The 21016-nt window shown below is 43.0% G+C and overlaps 1 protein-coding gene across 2 annotated transcripts in view; it reads left to right on the plus strand.

The window, feature by feature from the left end:
• Positions 1 to 21016, plus strand: part of LOC121277854 (signal-induced proliferation-associated 1-like protein 2) — a 647580-nt gene that overhangs the window by 498022 nt on the left and 128542 nt on the right. For both annotated transcript variants that reach the window (XM_041187562.1, XM_041187563.1), the window contains exons 14-16: positions 8459 to 8556; positions 10679 to 11076; positions 17664 to 17888. In XM_041187562.1, the coding sequence (XP_041043496.1) occupies positions 8459 to 8556; positions 10679 to 11076; positions 17664 to 17888 (721 nt within the window). The remainder of the gene's footprint in view (positions 1 to 8458; positions 8557 to 10678; positions 11077 to 17663; positions 17889 to 21016) is intronic.

The raw sequence follows: 21016 nt of genomic DNA on the forward strand, positions 1-21016 counted from the left end.
CAGCGGTAATAATCTCTGGATTATTACCTGAGCCATGTGCAAATTGTCATAAAGTAAATAAGATTAGAGAAATGAATGCATGACTCAAAGACTGGTGTGGGAGAAGTGGGTTCCGGTTTATGGAACACTGGCACCAGTATTAGAGAAAGTGGGATCTGTACTGTTAGGACAGTCTACACCTGAACCATGCTGGGGCCGGTGTTCTAGCGAGCCGCATAATTAGAGAAGTAGAGAAGGTTTTAAATTAAACAGGCAAGGGATCAAAACTGGGAAGATTTGGTAAGTCAAAGAGAAGAGATAAGGCAAGAAAGAAAGGTATTAAAATGGGAAATAACAGGAAAGGATAGAGAGTACAAAGCTAAAGGTACATTAGCAGGTAAGGCTAGAGGTTGTAAAAATAATAAAAGGACAAAATTAAATGCCTTGTTTCTGAATGCACATAGCATTCCTAACAAAACAGGTGAACTGAGAGTGCAAATAGAAATAAATAAGTACCATCTGATAGTCATTTCAGAGAAATGGCTACAGGATGACATAGATTGGGACATTAATATTGAAGGGTACATAACATTTAGGAAGGACAGGAAGCTAGGAAATGTTGATGAGGTGGCTCTGTTAGTTAATGATGGTATTAGTATAACAGAGAGGGATGACCTAAGTTCAGGAAACCAGGATGTAGAAACAGTTTGGGTAGAGATGAGAAAGGATCAAGGCAAGAAGTTACTTCTAGGAGTGATGTACAGGCCTCCTAACAATAACTGCATCATAGGGGAGAGTATAAAGGAAGAAATAATGGGAGTTTGTTGGAAATGGACGGCAATAGTTATCGGGGTTTTTAATCTACTTAAAGACTAGATAAATCAGATGGGAAAAGGAGCCGAGACGAGGAGTTCTTAGAGTGTTTCATGGATAGTATCTTAGAATAGCACATTCTGGAGCCAACCAGAGAACAGAGTATACTAGATCTAGTATTGTGCAACGAGACAGGATTAGTTAATGATCACATAGGGAAAACGGCCCTAGGTAGCAGCGATCATAATATGATTGAATTTTACATTCAGTTTGAGGGTGAGAGGAGTAGATCTAAGACTATTACTTTAAACTTAAATAAGGGCAATTATAAGGGCATGAAGTCATAACTAGTGAAAATGAACTAGCAAATGAGGTTAATAGAGATGCGGTGGCCGGCATTTAAAGGGATATTTCAGAATACTCAGAATAGATGCATTCCAACAAGAAAGAAAAATTCCAAGGGGGGATTCGCCATCTGTGGTGAACTAAAAAGTTAAAGAAAATATCAAATTTTAAGAAAAAGCATGTAATTGTGCAGGGATGGGTGGCAAGTCAGAAAACTGGGCAGAATATAAAGATCAGCAAAGGAAGACTAAAAGATTAATAAGGAGGGAAAAAAATAAGAGTATGAGGGGAAGCTAGCTAAAAATATAAAAACATACTAAGAGTTTCTATAGATATTAAATAAAAAAGAGTTAACAAAGTGAAGGCTGGTCCTATAGAAAGTGAATCTAGGGAATTAATAATGGAAAATAAGGATGAATTGAAATAGGTATTTTGCATCAGTCTTCACTATGGGGGATACAAATAACATCCCAGACATAGCTGTAAATCAGGAATTGGAAGGGAGGGAAGAACTCAGGAAAATCACCAGGGAAGTGATATTGAACAAATTGTTGGAGCTGCAGGCTGACAAATCCCCAAGTCCTGACGGACTTCATCCTAGGGTCTTGAAAGAAGTGGCTAGTGAGATAGTTGATGCATTGGTTTTAATTTTCCGAAAGTTCCTAGATTCGGGGAAGGTGCCATTAGATTGGAAAATAGCAAATGTAACTCTTTTATTCAAAAAGGGAGGGAGACAGAAAGCAGGAAACTACAGGGCAGTTAGCTTAATATCTGTCATACAAATGTTAGAAATGGATTATCAGCCCATAACCTCTGAGCTCCCTAGCATTGGTTTTGGGGGGGGGTACCCCAAAGATCTGCTGGGAATCCCTCTGGGAAGTTCCCAGGTAAGGGTTTGCATGGCAATTGCTCAGTAGTGCTAACTTCCTCTGCACTGCGCTGGGAACCATCTGAAAATGCAGTTTAAATCACAAACTTCAGGTGGCTCAGCCAGGGTTATACCATTGGATATTCAGAAAGATTTAGGTTAATTAAAATTTCTTCTAACTTCCGAGTAACTATTCTATAAACCCAGACCAACTCCCACGACCTCCGACAGCCCCGGAACTCTGACTGCCATCCATCCGCTCTGGACTCGGCCTCTGACCCCCCCAAGATTCCCCCGGACCTATGACCGATCTCTTCCCCGATCTTGGACCCTTCCAACCTTGGACCCTACTAGCCCAATGTCGGACCCCCCACATGACCTCCCCTCCTTACCTCTGACCCCCAAGTCTTTGACCCCCACACCAACCTCGGGCTCCCCCAACCCCACTGATCTTGGACCTGCAATGGCCCCCCCCCACCCCCCGAGTTCCGACACCCTCTGATCCCTGACACCCCAACTGCCCCTGATCCCTGATACCCCCACCCTCCACGGACTTCCGAACACTGCCCCCACAAACCTCTGACCGACCGACCATCCGCCCCCCCCCCCCCCCCCCCCCCCCCCCCCCCCCCCCCAAGACTTCTGACCCCACCCCGGACACTCCCAGAGATCCCCAGCCCCCAAAGTCTATATGCTTACCTTCCCCTGGCCTGTCAATTTCCCTGGCCCTTTAAACTTACCTGCTTTACTGCAGCAAGTGCTGTAAACAAGGGGACCTGGCCTCCTTGAATACGATGGAGCTAGATTTCGCTGGGGCCTGCAAGGAGTTCGATGCAGGCCCCAAGCAGCTCCAGCGAATGGAAATGGCAATGTAATTTTCGAGACTAGGTAAGTAGGTATTTATTTCTTCTAACTTCTGCGGATCAGCGCTTTTTGGTGCTAGTTGGAAGTTACAGCCCATTGTGTTATTCTGTAAGGAAGGCTGGGGGCGGGGGTGGCAGTGTGTGTGTGCGCGTGTCATTTAATTAAGCTGGGCAGAGTTGATAGAATTCAGGTTGTCTGGGTGTTTGGAAACATGAAAAGGATGAAGATTTTAAGTTGAGGTAGAAGTAAATAGGTTAGATCTAACATTTTGCATTTTTAGATTAGTTGAGAGGTCATTTGAATTTCGAAGGGGAGTCAGAGGTAGCAAGGAAAATGTTTGCATCTTGCAGGAGTACGTAGGTAAATAATAGCGGGGATATTGTATTTTTATTGACCTAAAAGCAAAGACAAGATGGAAACATGAAAGATCTTATATTTGAAAGGGTTTGTGTTTCAAAGGGGTGTGAGAACAATGAGAGTGAGCTGAAATGGGAAAAAAGGTATGTTAGAGTTACTGTGGATCATTGCTTTTACCTGTTAACTGGGGAGATAGAAAAATCGCTGTTAAGCTGGGGTTAGCTGAAGCTGTCTGAGCTGTTTGGAAGTCTTGGGCTGCAGCAAGCAGTTTTATCCTGAAGTGAATTCCACTGTGGAGTGGAAGAGGGTAAAGGTCATGTGGTACACCTTTATTGAAGCTATGGCAGTTTGTCTTGTGTAATATTACTGGATTTCATATTTAAATATCTATAAAGGAGCGTTGCCTGGAATGTTTTTACTTGTGGGTTTGGCTAAGTAGAGAGATTTGGGGGAATGCTTTGTAAGACTAACCATAATTGTATAACTGTAACCTTGTGTGCTTAAGTGTTCTTTTCTTTCTTGTCAATACAACTTTTACTTTTTAAAAACCCAAAAGTGTTACTGGACATCTTACTGCTGAGATTGGCATGTAGTCTTCTCCTTATCAGAATTTTTTAAAAAACTTGTGGCCCGCAAGCCAAATTTCCCTCTAGGATTTGGGTTTGTACACCAATTAGCACCGGCTGTGATCATAACAGTAGCAAGTTTGCTGTTGATGCAAAATTAGGTGGGAATGTTAGCTGTGAGGAGAACTCAAAGGCAGCAAGGAGATAGACATGTTAAGTGAGTAGGCAACAGGTGTCAGATGGAGTATAATATATACGGAAGTATGAAGTTATTCACTTTGGTAGAGAGAATAGAAATGCAGAATTTTTTAAAGGGTTGCAAGTTCCAAATATTGATGTTCATTGAGATGTGGGTGTAGTCATACAAGGATCACAGAAGGCAAGCAATTAGGTACGTCAAGCAATTAGGAAGGCAAATGGCATATTGCTTTGGTGAGACCACACCAGGAGTACTGTGCACAGTTTTGGTCACCATATCTAGGGAAGGATATACTTGTTTTGGGGTGGTGCAGCTTAGGTTCACTACATTGGTTCCTCAGATGTGTGGCTAATCGTACGATGAGAGGCTGAGTAAATTGAACCTATATTCTCTGGAGTTTAGAAGAATAAGAGGTGATCTCATAGAAACATTGAAGAACTTGAAGGGGTTCAAAAGGTTAAAGACTGGGAGGTAGTTTCTGAGGCTAGGGAATCCAGAACATGGAGTCAAGGTCTCAGAATAAGGGACCGATGACTTAGGACTGAGATAAGGAGAAATTTCTTATTCATAATGTTGTGAATCCTTGGAATTGTCTACCTCAGAGGATTGTGGATGTTCCATCGTTGAGTATATATAAGGATGAGATATTGGTGTCTCAGGGAAGTCAGGGATATGGAAAGTAGCAGGAAAGTGGTGTTGCATCAGAAGATCAGCCATGCTAGTATTCAATGGTGAACCCGGCTCAACAGAGTGTGTGGTCTACCCTTGTTCCTATTTCTTATATTCTTATACAGGGCATAATTTCAAAATTTGCGCAAAACTTGGAAATGCAGTAAACGGTGAGGGCAATAGTAACAGGCTTCAGAAGGACATAGACTGGTGAAATATGCAGACGTGGCAGATGGAAAACAATATAGAGTGGTGTGAAGTGATTCGTTTTGTTAGAAAGAATGAGGAGAGACAATATAGATGAAATGGTACAATTTTAAAGGAGGTGCTGGAACAGAGAGACCTGGCTATATCTACACAAGTCTTTGAAGATGGCAGGACAGTTTGAAAAGGCAACTAAAAGGATATAGGAAATCCATAGTTTTAAAAATAGAGATGTAGGCCAGGATTTTCTAGTGGTCAGGCGGGCCTGGGAGCAGTCGGGAAGCCGACCGCGCCTGCGACCGGGCTACGACCGCAGTTTCACACGGGCTGGCCAATTAACGGCCAGCCAGTGTGAAACGCGTGCTGCAGCGCTCAGTGCTGCTGGAGTGGTGGTGGGAGGAGTGCGAGCACGAAAGTGTGTGCATGTGCTGGGGTGCACACATTTAAAGTTCCCAGAGGCACAGAGCTGCCTCAGGGAGCTGAAGAATTTTGAAATTGAAAAATAAAGAGGTTAAAAATGTTAATAACATGTCCCCTCATGTGACTTTATTAGAAATTAGTTTGAATTGTTTTTTTTTAAATCACTGATGGAAACCTCATCCCGACTGTAAAATTGGACAAGCAGCAAAAAATTTCAGTTAATTAGATCCTTAATGGCCTTAATAGACTTGTTCATTGTTGGCAAGTGCGCTGCCAATTCCCATGCACGCCTGCCGACTGAAATATCACGCATCATTTTACGTTTGTTCGGGTTGAGCGCATGCCCACCCAACGTGCGCAATATCCTGCCCATAGATTACAAAAAGCATTCTGCTAAACTTTTATAAAACACTGATTAAGCTGCAGCTGAAGTATTGTGGACACCATATTTTAAGAATGATATAAAGGCCTTGGAGAGGGTTCTAGAACCGTACCAGGTCTGAAACATTTCAGTTACACAGAGAAACTGGGGTTGTTGCCCTTAGAGCAGAGAAGGTTAAGGAAAGATTTGATCATGTTTTTCAACATCAAAAGCTTTTTGAGTAAATAAGGTGAAACTGCTTCCATTGGCAGAAGTGTTGGTAACTAGAGGTCACAGATTTAAGGTAATTGGCAGAACTACCAGAGGTGACATGAGTGAATATTTTTTATGCAGCAAGTTATGATTTGAAATGCATTGCTTGAAAGAGTGATGGAAGCAGAATCAGTCGCAACTTTAAAAAGGAAATCGGATAAATACTTAAGGTGGAAGAACTTGCAGGCTACAGGGAAAGAGTGAGAATAATTGATTTGGTCTTTCACTGTGCTGGCACTAGCACAGTGGGTTGAATGGCTTTCTACATGTTTCTCTGATTCTAAAGAGCTCAACAAAGGGATATTTGAAATGCTGAAAGAATACTCTGGCACACTGCTCGACAGCGCCCATTCACTCAACAACAAGAACAATAACAGTCCAAACACAAGCAACTGTAAGACAGTAAAATATCTCTAGCAGATCCATTATCTATTAAGGGGAACTGGAGAAGAATTAGGAGAAGAAGTAGAGTATGTGATTGAAAGTAGAGAAAGAATAAGTTTAGGTGCAGGGAGAGATGCAGCGAAGCAGAGGGAATTAGAAAACTGTGTCATCCACACAGTTGTGGGGGACTAGAGACCCCTTTAGTTTGGACTCTGAAGAGTAGAGAGTGCAAGATGCGTGGTAGGATGGCAAAAACATGAAAGAACCTGTGGAGAATAAATCTTTTAAAATCAATGTGTTGAAGGATAGGAAACAGTAGAAGTCTATGGGAAGAGGGATGATAGTACAAGATAACATGTAGGCAGTTGAGTTTTGGGTGAATTGAAAGGTGGAGCTCTAAGTGAGTTGGAGTTTGTTCAACCACTTTTAGGGATATCAGAGCTTCATAGACGATCAGTTCTCTAGTGTATAATGTTTAATATTGTTTTGTTCATTTTAACTTTTATATAACAAAGGCAGACAATGTTTCTTTGTTACATTGATGTTATTAAACTGTAAATAAGCATATTCAGAAATTACTCTATTACCCTGTATGGAAAAAGCCTAACTTGAATGTGGATGGCCTTGTTGGGTGTTTGCTTCACCTGAAGCAGATGCGGTTGAAATTCTGGTATGGAAAATATGCAAAATTATTGGCAAAAAGCATTGATATTGCTGACACTGAGCAAGATACTGGAGTCATATGGAAGAATCCCCCAGATTAACGTATCCTCCTGCATTCCCTACTGCTAGCAGAAGCCTCAGCACATTGCACTCTGCAGACTAATACTTTTTTGAGTAGAAGAGAAGCGGAGCTGTAGCACATGGTGATCAGTACAGTTTTCACGAATAGTGATTTCAGCAAAGAGGAAATTAGGAGTTAGGTAAATTTGATTTTGCTTGACAAAAGATTTGACAGTTGTGGAGGGTTCAATGTTTAGAGTGATGCACACAAGAGATATCGGAAGTACAAGAGTCAGAAAGATGAGCCTTGGCCTTTGGTGAAACTGGCAAATGAAGATGGAAATGGACAGAACAAGTTTCAAGAAGATATTGCAGAAATGCAAGATGAGGAACTGCTCCTGGCAGTGTCGTAGGCTGCATTTGTTTGTGAACCTTGAATATTCTTAAATTGATGGTGGGTAAAAGACAAAGCAATCGTGAGAGACCATCATTATTGACAGGCCAACAAATCCACACAGTGGTGTGTTCTCTTTTTCCCCTCATCCAACACAGCTATGCAATAAACACCCATCCATTTGCAAACAGGTTGGGTCAGGGCTTTCTCTGTTAATGGGGAGGCTTCCAAGAGATTCAAGCCTGTAATAAACAGCTGGCTGTGGCAGGGAGCCACATTTGCCTATGGGAGTAGTTCTGCTTCCTGCTGAGAAGGGAGAAAAACTTTGAATAAGTGCCAGCAACCAAAAGAATTTGGGAGAGGGGAAAGATAAAGTGCACTAGTGTCCTTAGCAGACTTGACAATGTCCATGAAGTACTAACCTAAGCAGTTAAAAAAAAACCTTCTATAAAGTTTATCATCCTTAAGTGGAACCAGTAACAAACGCAACATTTCTTTCCAGTTGACTACATGATAGTCTCCATTTTCTGGATTGTTGGTAGTTGTTTTTCATTCGTTCATGGGATAAGGGCATTGTTAGCTGGTCCAGCATTTTTTACCCATCCCTTGAGAACTGAGTGGCTTACTAGGCCATTTCAGAGGGCATTTAAGAGTCAACCACATTGCTGTGGGTCTGGAGTCACATGTAGGCCAATCTAGGTAAGGATGGGTTTTTACAACAATTGACAATGGTTTCATGATCATCATTAGACTTTTAAATCCAATTTTTTTTAATTGAATTCAAATTTCACCATCTGCCATTGTGGGATTCGAACCCGGGACCCAGAGCATTACCCTAGGTCTCTGGAGTACTAGTCCAGTGACAATACCACCACCTCTCTGTGGGATCAAATTGAAAACAATATGAGGAAAATAATTGAAAGCAATAATGGCCAAAATATAAATTTGAAATCTTGCCAGTAATCTCATCTTCCTTTTAATTGCTGATCAAAAATGGTCACCAATGTACATTGTTTTAAAAAATGTTTTTCTCTTTTAGAAGCAAGATGGCATGTCCCATCAACAAAGATGCTGAGTTCTTACAAAGGACTACAAAGGGAAACCATAGGCAAAGAATCTCCAAATAAGATTTTACATGTAAGATTCAGCAGCCTTCAAAGAAATGTCATCAGCATGTTTGTGTTTGCTATATGTTTCTACTTGCAGTAACCTCCCCCACATCTGTTGAGCTGTCACTGCCTGTGAGGGGCCACTGAGTAAGTATTGCCTGCTAGGAATGCTGTGTGACTCTCGTACATCACACTGCACATCTCTTGAGGAATGGAATTGAAGGCTCAGGATGGGGAAGAGTCATCACAGGGTTCATTAAACCAGAGAGGAGGAAGAATGTCAAGTTACAAGCCCTCACCATACTGGTTCAGCCTGGTGGTATCACATAACTATTTGGTCAGCGTTTCTACTGTTAAATTCTGCACAGTAGTTCTGCACAACTACTGCACAATGAGTGTATGCAGACCCAAGTTAATAAATCCTTGTACTTGTAAAGGTTGTAATATTTCGTATAAAAAATTGGTTAACTAGATCCCTTATTGATAATCTACTCCTGCATCGTAAGGAGTGCTTTGACACCCTACCTGCGTGTGGAGCTGGCAGCACTGAGATCTGAAGGCAGCTCTGCACTGCTGTGTCAGGTAGCATGGAGTTCAAAACATTGTGCAGGGTTCCATATAACTGAAATGTAGCTGTAACTGCATGGAGCTCCATTTATCTGAACTGTAACTATACACTCTGCATAGCTCCAATTACTTGTCCTGTAATTGCATACCATCCTTGCATATATGACAGTTAAAGTTTGGTAAAGAAAAACACAATGATGGGAGTGGGTTCTGGCCCTCATTGAGGACAGCTGCCACGTAATGGTTTGGTGCCCCACTCAAACTCCTCTACTGTCCCTGCCCATGTTAGATGACTTACCAAAAAGCAACATCAACTGTGTGACTTCAACTACTCTGGTATTTTACAAATACTACAGTATAACTGAGCCATTAGGTATAGTTGTGTGAGCTGCAAGAAAATTATTATCTTTTTAAACTTGATGCAGCGTCCCACAATTAACATTTGACTTGTCTTACCACTTTTGGTGCCTACTCTTGGTTACAGCAATGTTTGCATTGGAGGAGTAAACTTGGGGAGAATTGCTCTGGTCGCTCTGCACAGCAAAGTTGTGAAACTGCTCTTTCTTTAAATCGTTTCTGATCAGCTGGTGTTGTGTATCACCTGTAACTCTTTCGAGTATAAACCCGTTTCCATCTGTTTCAGATGAAGTTACACTGTTTCATAGTTTGCCACCGTGAGATTTGAACTCTTGATCTTGGGGTTACAAACCCAGTACCATAACCACTTGGATATTTAGGCCAAGCTAAATTGTTTCTGATGGTCGCATCACATTCTTACGAGAACAATCCTTCTGTTAATTAAGTAAATATTGCTGTGCTCTTTGTAATTGTGTTTGAAATTGATTGCTTCAGAAACAAAAATAAATGTTGAGCAAATTGGATGTTTGTTCTACCCCAGCCATAAGGCATTTTTCCCCAATCATTTTCAATTTAATTAACAAAATTACCATAAGCGGCTTCACTTTCTCATTAGAGCTCACTGAAAGAAATAGTGCTGACAAAGAGAAGCTCTATCAATCTCTCACACCTTTTGTGTCAAAGGTAATTGTGTCAATTAATGCAATTATAGCATTTGGTGATGAGAGATCCATTTGTGAAATTGGGTTGGGAAAGCAATTGAAGTATGTTTATTAGCACATATTCTCTGGTATTTACTTCCATTTTAAGGCAGTATTTTCTAAATGAACATGTGCGTAGTCTGTACCAGGAGAAAGTAAAGGCACTTGGGTTCCTCTTGGGCTTAGACATGTGTTTTCAAGGCCAATAGTTATAAATACAGTATGAGTTGGTTTTTATAAGGTTACATTGTAGTGTATTTTCATAACCTACTGCCCCAGAGTCAAAGAATACAATCATTAGCAATTCTGCATTTGTGTTTTGATTTGTCTTTAACGTAAGTGCCAATGGGAAAATTAAAATGTGTTATTAATCTTATCCTATAAACACAACTCAGATTTGGTGCTGGTACAATGGGCTTTTAGGGTAAAACAATAATTGTTGTTAAATGAATGTGTTTAAATACATAAATGCACCAGGAAGTAATTAGTATTCTTGGGTTGTGTATCCTTTTTCCTCGTCTCTAGATTGCAGATAACAATTGCTCAAGTCATTCCAGCAGTAATACTCTGTCCAGTAATGCATCCAGCAATAGTGATGATAAACAATTTGGTTCTGGTGACTTAATGGATCCAGAATTGCTGGGATTGACATACATTAAGGGGGCCTCCACAGACAGTGGGATCGACACGGCTCCATGTATTCCACCACCATTGATGGGCACAGTTCATTTGACTGGCAACAGGTCAGCAGTGCAAAGCAGAGTGGAGCAGATGGTGCAGTGGGTGGATCATTCTGAAGATGGAGGGCCTGAAGATGGACAAGCAAAATTGTACACCGTTCACAACTATGCTGCTGCAATTTCCGCCAGCCTTGCCACCCAAGGAAGTACTGGTGATCTCAGTGAGATCTCGTCGCATTCCAGGTATGAAGAGTTCCTAGTTCAGCTAATTAACTTAACATGTCTACATCATGCGTATTTATATAAGATTAAATGATCATTACAAAACAGAGCACTTAAATGGGCATCTTTGATCAAGACAGGAAACAAGTATAATGTCTGCACCAGAAACGTGCACTTAACTACTTGAACTGCATTAATTTGCTGATGGTACTGATAGTTGAGGATATTTTTCAAAAGAGCTATCTTCCGGGATTCTGTAGGAGCCCAATCTGTAGTGCATAACCTAACCTTGTAGTAAACATTGAGAACTAGAGAGATTTACAAACCATAAGGAGGCCATTTGGTCTATCACTTCTGTGCTGGTGTTTGCTAGAGAAATCCAGCACTAATCCCACTTTCTCCCTTTAACTGTGAACATTTGCTTCAAATATTTATCCAATTCTCCCTTAAAAGATGCAATGGTCTTTGCCTCAACGACTCACTGTGGTATGCATTCCATACACCAACAACCCTCTATAAAAAGTTTAGTCCTCTCTGAAATACACCAAGAAAAATATTTTTATGTACAGATTTACTTGCCTAAATATCTTGATTTTATGAAGACACTTGGGGGTAGCATTGCCAGGAATAATGCACTGCTTAATCTATAGGAAAAGCTCTTCAAGATTTACAGTCGGCATTCTTTCCTTATAGAATCTTGCAGCACAGGAGGTTGTTCAATCCAGCATGTCTGTACAAGCATTGTGAAAAACTATGCAATTAGTCTCATTTCCATGCTCTTTTCCCACAGCTCAGTGCTTTTTTTCTTTTCAAGTATATTTCCAGTTCTCTCCTGAAATTTACCATGGAATCTGCTTCCACCACCCTTTCGGGCAGTGCATTCCATACCATAACTTCCATATCATAACTTGCTATATAAAAGAGGGAAAAAATTTTTTATCTACCTAATTGTTTTGCCAATTATGTAAAATCTATGTCCTCTGGTTACCGACACTCCTACCAATCTGGTCAAATGTCTGAACAGGCTTTAATACTTGAATGTATGCTGTACTGTCAAAGTGAATTAATACTTTCAGTTTATGACTCTGTCTACATAAAGTAATACTCATCAATTTATGAAATTGGGTGGGATTTTCCCACCATTGCACTAAGTGCAGGAGTGGGCGTGAAAAAGTGTTCTACCCGCTAGCCACAATGGCGCGTTTTGCACTATATCATCCCCTCCTCGCCTCATTAATTATGCGCACATGGGAAACACGCCAGGTCACTGGTGGGCGGGCTCTGATTCTCCTGCCCCTCCGTCAGCTTATTGGTTCCTCGCTTCAGGCGCCCCTTTGGTAGGAAAACAGAATGACAGAGTATTATTTAAATGGTGATAGATTGGGAAATGTTGATGTACTAAAGGACCTGGGTGTCCTCGTATACCAATCACCGAAAGCCAACATGCAGGTGCAGCAAGCAATTAAGAAGGCAAATGGTATGTTGGCCTTCATTGCAAGAGGACTTGAGTACAGGAGCAAGGATGTCTTACTGCAGCTGTACAGGGTGTTGGTGAGACCACATCTGGAGTATTGTGTGCAGTTTTGGTTTCCTTACCTAAGAAAGGATATACTTGCCATAGAGGGAGCGCAGCAAAGGTTCACCAGACTGATTCCTGGTATGGCAGGATTATCGTATGAGGAAAGATTGGGCTGACTAGGCCTGTATTCACTGGAGTTTAGAAGAATGAGTGCAGATCTCATTGAAACATAAAATTCTGACAGGGATGGACAGACTGGACGCAGGGATGAGGTTTCCTCTGGCTGGGGGGGCCTAGAACAAACAGTCACAGCCTTAGGATATGGGGTAGACCATTTAGGACTGAGATGAGGAGAAACTTCTTCACTCAGAGGGTGCTGAATCTATGGAATTCTCTACCATAGAAGGGTTTGGAGGCCAAGTCACTAAATATATTTAAGAAGGAAATAGATTTCTGGACTCTAAAGGAGTCAAGGGGTATGGGAGCAGTACAGCGGTGAGATAGAGGGTCAGCCATGATCAAATTGAATGGCAGAGCAGGCTCGAAGGGCCAAATGACCTACTCCTGCTCCTATTTTCTATGTTTCTAAAGTGCAGTCACGCATAGCCTTCTCAATGTTGGCAGCTCAGAACTGCTCTGCTGAAGACATGGCCCCGAAACCCAAGAAGACTGCAGGAGCCAAATACAGTGATGCCCCTCTGGAGCACCAGCTGGACACAGTCGAGGCCCACCACCATGTCCTCCATCCCCACTGTGGCTGCAGGAGGTCCAGTAAGGTGACCAATCTGGCTTGGGAGGTGTTAGCAGTGCTGGTCAATGCCAGTGGGATCCAGGAGGTCAGTCGCCCAGTGCAGGAAGAGGATGAATGATTTTGTCCACTTTGCAAGGGTAAGTCAACCATCTCATCACTCTCAACTCTCACTCACAAGCCCATTTACACATTCAATGGCATCTCAATCACTGCCAGCTCAAGGGACATCACCACTCACTCTCTCACATATCCTCACATATCCATCTGGACTCATCTACTCTGGAGATCATGTCCCCATCCCATCCATGGCTCCCTCATCTCCCACACATGCCAGACATCCTTATCGCCTGCTCTGGCATGCGTCTTGCTCACTCTCCATCTTTATGCAGGACAAGCTTGCAGACAATAAAAGGGAGCGGTCCCAGACCAGGGGTGGAATGCCTGACATAGAGGTCCTCACAGAGTTCAAGACTCGTGCCACCGAGCTGGCCAGTGAGGACATTGACCATGCCTGCACCAACGGCAAGGTTGACAACAAACACAAGTGAGGATCCTGTACCAGCCCATCCCACAGACAACTATACTGTGAGTGCTTTGTCTTGTTATAGAGTCACCTGTCATGCACTAATTATCTTTCCTATCTCTCTCACACACCTCTGGAAAGTCCGCAAAGGCATCTGCAAGCCCCATCTCCACCTCCAAGTACATCTTAGGTGAGGAACTAAAGGAAAGCAACATAGATGACCCATCACAGCGCTCACCCACACCCTCCACCAGCGCAGAGACACATACCTCAGTGGGACCTAATTCTAGAGCAGGCTCGGGGTCACAATTTGGTGAGCATAGCACACAATCTGGTCCATAGCAGGCGGAGGCAGGGACATCTGAGGTCACCAGCACTCGGAGGATTGCTGGAGGCCATGATTGTGCTGAGTCCAAGTCAGATGACGAGCCTCAAGACTTGGCCCTAAATCAGTCGCTGGAGCTGCACTGACTGTCAAGGGAATTTATGGAAGGGATGTCAGCTGCATCCCTCAGATTGCAATGTACGATGGAGAAGCCTATTCACCTTCAGTCTGGGGTGATAGCACCGACATGCCAATGTACTGAGGTCAACACTGTCAGCTTGGCAGTCGCCATGGAGACCTTAGTCCGGGGCACCGGTCCTGCACTGCTACAGGAGCAGCACTGCTACAGGAGCAGCACTCTACTGCTGTAGCCTTTGGTGGCATTCAACAGTGGCTATGTGAGAGAGTGGCATGGTACCTAGATCTCACTCCAGCTTCCCCTTCTCCTCAAGGAGTCAGCCAAGGGACCTTCGGGAATCCATAGGGAAGAGGACCTGCAGCTGCACACCCCGGGGCCATCCAGCCAGGTGACTCTGGGACTCTCCGGCCAATTTAAATCCTCTGTTCCTGTGATCCCATCACGTCCAGCTCCACAGGCCAAGGAGAGTGAACCTGCCCCTCAGCAGGGCACCCAAAGCAGGCTGGGGCCCTCCAGGTCTCGGCCATCCAGCGAATGCCTACCAAGTTCTTCACAGACAACAGGACGTGTTCAGCAGGCTGCCTCCACCTCCGCTGTGGTCGTTGGGGAAACATCAAGACATAGCAGTAGGGTTAGGAATGTTAAAAAGATGGCACGGGTGTTCACAATATGTGTATAATGTGCACAACTTTAAATAGATTTGCAACCATTTCACATCTCTTGTGTATGCCACCTTTTTGTGATGAGCTGTGTTACTATCAATCAGGTGTGATGCCATGATCCATCCCCACATTTATCGCACATGTTGCTATCATGGGCCTGCCGTCTATGTAGTGTGCTTCCATATCACCACAGGGTGTGTCCCTTTTGGACATCATTCTAGACATCAGTGATGTCTCAATCTTAATGTTAAGTGTGCTTGTGGAATGAACCTCATTCACATGCTTTGCAGGATCATGTCATCTTTATTCTTGGCTGTGCAACATTGAGGCAGAGGTGTTCTCCAATCTTGTCTGCATTCTTGAAAGGTGAAGGTGCAGTATCTAAGGAAACGTGTTCATATGTGGAAAAGCGTCATATATCATGAAAATCCATGTACTCTGTCTCTCGGCAGGGTTTTCATGCCATGAGCCCATACTAAGAGCTTGTGTGTGCTGCTGTCAGCCAACTGCGTTTGACTTTGAGTGTACATCTGCTAAACTCACCAATAAGTGAGGGCTTTTTGCCACCTCAGGGTGATGAAGCTCGGCCCCTCTCAGCCACATTATAATCTTGGTGCTCAAACTTCCAACTCTAAACATCTCTCACCCTGCAGTGTGTCTTGTAGGGACATGGCTCTCATCACAAACTAGGGATGTAGCGCTGTGCGTCCCCTCACCTGAGCACTCATCAATGTAACTGATGCTAGTTGCAAATGGTTTTTCCTGGCAGCCAATGCAGGCTGTGAACAAGCTCTAGAAGAGCACATGGTTGCTTTAAATAACATGGGGTGGGGGGGCGGGGGGGTGCTGTGTGTGTGTGTGATAATGTTGAGCAGTGGGATATGGGTGAGGACAAACTGAAGCTGAAGTATTTTATTATTCATTCATGGGCTGTCTGCGTCCCTGGCTAGGCCAGCGTTTATTGCCCATCCCTAATTGCCCTTGAGAAGGTGGTGAGTTGCCTTCTTGAACCACTGCAGTACAGATGATTATGGCAGAGATGAAGGCCATTCAGTCTCATCCCCTGCATCCAGAAGTGGCCCTGCTGGCTTTTGGTCTTGATCCTCCCTTTGGCAATCCTGACTCCTCCATCACAATCTTCTCCTTCTTCTCTCCTGCCTGTAAGTGATAATGCAGGCAGCGATAAATCCAGCCTCCATCTTTCTGATTTTCTCTTCTCTGCAGTATCAATGAGAAACAGCCAAGTGTCAGAGTCTCCAAAGGTCCGCTTTCTGACAGTGAATGTGGGTTCAAGGTCTTCATTCCTGTGTCGGGGAGAGTACTCACCCCTGAAATGATGGCCAATGCAGGGTGCTTCCCCCCACCCACTCCACATGACCGAAAGCTATGACATCGGTTTGGCCAGGCACTTAGCTGTGCTTCTTTCAGCCCAAGTGCTGGGAGCCTCATTTACTGCACTCTAATACTACATTCCTGGGAATAAACATGAGGGTAAAAGTTCATTCAGGAAATGTGATTATTTGAAAAGGACCTGAGGCTTCTCTTCAATGAACCGTCCCGTGCCAACTTTCTAACAGGCTTCTGGAGCTTGCCTTGCCCAATTGCTACGGAGTTCATTATTACTCTGGGGAATCCACGCTGCGAACAAGGGGTTAGTGCCACCCTGCGGGATTGGTCTTCAATGAATGGGCATCATTGCTTCACCCTTTCCCAATTCCCTGCAGTGTGATCGAAAGGTTCCTAACATACCGTTGGGCAGGTTCGGCAGGGGTGGGTGGGAGTGGTTAGGAAGCCGACCACTGCCCGCAATCAAGCCATGACCGCGATTTCACGCTGGGCGGGCCAATTAAGGCCCACCCAGCATGAAACGTATGCTGCATAAAAAAATCACAAATAAAGATTTTAAAAATGTTACAAAACATGTCCCCTCATGAGACTCTGTCATGTGAGCAAGGAAATGTTATTAATGAAAAGTTAAAATTTTTATTTTATTTTTAATTGCTGTTGGAAACTTCGTACCGCAAAGTTGGACAGGCAGCAAAAAATTACATTTAATTGGTACTTTAATGGCCTTAATGGGTCTCTTAATTGTCGGTGGGCATGCTGCCGACTTCAGTGGACGCACCAACCAACTGAAATATCGCGCGAGTGCGCAATGACATTAGGACGCTTGCCTGACATCATTACGTGTCATTTTACACACATTAGAGTTGGGCACCCGCCCACCCAACGTAGTAAAAATTCTTGCCAATAACTATGGATGAGGAAACCATTCATTCCCTCCCTACTCATCCATCTAACTTAATCTATAACTCTCCATCTCACAACCAGCTGCTTCTCAAATCATTCCAGGTATTTTGACTTTTTTTTAAACTCAATGAATTAAAATCAATTCCATCTCATTTTGCAGGAAAAGTTTCCTCATATCTGTCCAAAACTTTCCCTTTTGGGATGTTTTGCTTTTAAAAGCTGCCTCATTACTGTGGTATTATCTGTTCCAAATGACACTTATGCTGATGTTTGTAAATGTCTTGCAATACAATTGTTAGTTACAAATCTGACTTTAAGCAAGCAATGGGCAGAAATAATTAATCCCCGTTAAATAATAAGAGCTCTGGAGGAGACAGTTGGAATTGTTAACTGTGTGAATGCTCTCTTCCATCCCTTCCCCAAACTTCTGTTTCATTAGTGGTTCACATCATTCAGGAAGTCCCTCACCACGTGTTTCTAAAACCAGTGGATCACTTGATGCCTCCAAAGTCTACATAGTGTCCCAGAACAACCCTCAACAAGTCCTAGGGTCACTGTCCGGATCCTACCATCGCCAGGGTGCCATTAACAAATACGTCATTGGTTGGAAGAAGCTGGATGGAAGCCCCACTCCCGAGGAGTCGGAGATGGAAGATTGCAGAAGGTCAGTGATCCAATTGAAAGGAATGCTGTTAGCATTGCCTATTCATTTAAAGTCTGGTGATTATATACTTTGAAAATTGTAAATGTAATTCCCTATTGTGATGGTTTTAAAGCTTTAGTAAAATGAACTTGAATGCAGAAAAGTATAAAGTGATTCTTCCTACCAAAATGTATGAGGAACAACAATTTAAAATAAAAGATGCAATTCTAAAGGTGGTCCAGGAGCAGAGGGAACTGGTGTATATATGCACAATCATTGAAGATGGCAGACAATTTGAGAAAGCGGTCAATGAGGCATATGGGATCCTGGGTTTATAAATAGAGGCATAAAGTACAAAAACAAGAAAGTTGCGGTGAACCTTTAAGAAATAGTAGTTGGACCTCAACTTAAGTACGGTGTCCAATTTGAGCATCAGACTTTAGGATGGATATGAAGGATTTAGAGAGGGTGAAGATTTATGAGAATTTCAGGAGATGAAGGATTTCAGTTATGGTTTCAGATTGGAGAAGCTGGAGTTGTTTTACTTGGAGAAGAGAAGGTTGAAAGGAGATTTGATAGAAGTATTCAAAATCATGAGGGGTCTGGACAGAATAGAGAGAGAGAAACTGTTCCCATTGGTGGAAAGATTGAGTACCAGAGGATACTGATTTTAAAGTGATTGGTTAAAAAAAAATCAGAGGCAGTTTGAGGAAAAATTTTATTACACGGCAAATGGTTAGGATATGAAATGGTTGAGAGTGTGGTGGAGACAGGTTTTACCATGGTTTTCAAAAGGAAATTGGATAGCTATCTGATGAGAAAAAATTTGCAAGTCAAGGGAGAAAAGGCAGGACTGTAGGACTACGTGGGTTGCTCTTGCAGAGAGCCAGCAGGTATACAATGAGCCAAATGGCCTCCAAATATTGCAGCCATTCTCTGATTTAATCCTATTGTGAAATAAATTACTTTAAATAGTCTTTGTTTTCCAAGCTTAGCATCTGTCAAAGATGAAGAAACTGTTAAAAGTTCTCAAACTTGCAAACGTGATGCTGAACAATTTCACATTGTTTAGTTGTAGTTTTCATTAATATTGAGTCCACTGGAAATAAAACAAAAGCAAATTAAAAACAGAACATATTTGAAAATACTCAGCTGATCTGTAGCATCTGTGGAGTGAAAAGCAAAATTAAGTCAGCTCTGGACTGAATTATACAGGGTGCTGTGTACCACAACCTGCAATGGATTTGAACTTTGTATGTGTTTGGGGGTTGGTGAAGGGTGTGGGGCCGGGGTTTGAGAGGCCATGGGGGAGGGTGGGGAGGGTAACCTGGGGAGGTAACACTTTGAATGGGCCCCAGGGGCCAGTTAAGGAGGGATAACCACTTCCCACCACCATCCCGTGCAGGAAAACCTGCCAGGCTGGCCATTTGGTGTGGGCCTCTCCTGCTGCTGGTTAAATGCATTAATTGCCCACTTAGGGGGATCAATTGGCCCACGGACAGGCGGGCTGCCCAACGCCACTGGTATAATTGCAACGGAGGCAGGAACAGGCAGGTAGGTGGCGGGCAGTCCACTTGCTTAATGTAAGGTGCCCCCTGCCTTCAAACCTGCTGGAAGGAGAGTGTTAAATCCGGCCCACTGTTTCGCTCTCCACAGAAAAAAACGTTTTGTAGAATTGAATATCCAAGATATAATCAAGTTAAATAATGATGTAGAACGAGTTATGTCCCAGGTATAGATCTGACCTGTAGAAATGCTTGTAAACTGACAAATGAGGCCAATATTGATAAACTTATGAAAATTAATGAAAATCTAACAGTACTGATGGACACACGTGCAAGCTGCAGTCTGCTAGTGCAGATGCCTACAAGACATGCGACTTCATCTGGTCCTTCCTTTAATGGCTCAGCTGAGGATGAAGCACTCCTCACTGAGAAGCTGGATGGGCAGAGACTGAATCAAAACAGGTTGCTCCTGCATGCCTTCTGGTGGCTGCATTCAGCAGCACTGGTAAAGCTTTAGGACCACATTACTCCCAGAGTATATAGAACAATGTTTCCCAAACCATTTTCCAACGTGACCCCATTTTAACAGTTGAAAATTAATGTGGCCCCAGATGCCAGCAAAAACAAAACAGTTACGCTTGCTGGCCATTGCTGTTATGCTCCATTGGCTGTTTGGCAATAAAGACCGAGACCAAAACTGACTCCTTCAGATAGAGTTTTATTCCTGGTACATAAAACTCTATGGAGAGAACTTGTCTCACCTGTTTTCCCTTTTACTCTTTTGATTGAAAGCAATTAAACTAAATTAAAGAAAACAAAGGACAAAGTAAGAGGCAGCCCCTTAAAGGTATACTGCAAAAGAAAAACAAATCACAAAGGAAATTTACAACATCAAATCAAAATGTGATTAAGGGGTTAATAAAGCACCCCAGTCCCCATGGTGCCCACTGAGCACAGATGGTGCCGGCAGACACTGCGTGTTCCCTCTCCAGGGACACCCAACCACGAATGTAGCCATGGAAGAGGGGCAGACAGTCAGACCAGATGACCCTCTCGATTGCCTGCTGCCTGGACCTGTTGGTGGCCAATTTGGCCAAGCCCGGGAGCAGGTTCACAAGGAGGTCCTCCTCCCTTCCTGCTTTCCTCCACCCTGGGTGCCTGTAGATCAGGAGTGTGGGACTGAAGTGTAAACAAAACAAGAGTAAAGGATTTTTCAAGAAATTGAAAACAGAGTGCAGCCTACAACACCCTACATACATGTGGTCCACAGACTCCACAAGACCACAAAAACAAAGTTGTCCAGGGAATCCATGAACCAACACAACATAAAGTTGTACAGGACTGCTGCATGCAACACCCTCCACCCCAGGTGTTTTCCCTTTTCTACATCCAAATGGGTACTTAAGTTCAAATGCTAATTATCATTTAACAGCCTGTGAGTTAACTGTTTCTTTCCCCAACAGATTCCCTTTTTCTTAAAAAGTGTAAATAATCACAAAAATAAGAAAGATGGATCTTCTTCCATAGCACAACATCAATATATATCTTTCTTCATTCAATAAATCCACCTTATTCCCCCTTCTTAAAACAAACGTATGTATAGAAATGTCCACACAAAATAATATTCCTTTTTCTCTTCTCAAA

Source organism: Carcharodon carcharias, chromosome 5 (genome assembly GCF_017639515.1).
Source record: "Carcharodon carcharias isolate sCarCar2 chromosome 5, sCarCar2.pri, whole genome shotgun sequence".
NCBI classification, from domain to species: Eukaryota; Metazoa; Chordata; class Chondrichthyes; order Lamniformes; family Lamnidae; genus Carcharodon; species Carcharodon carcharias.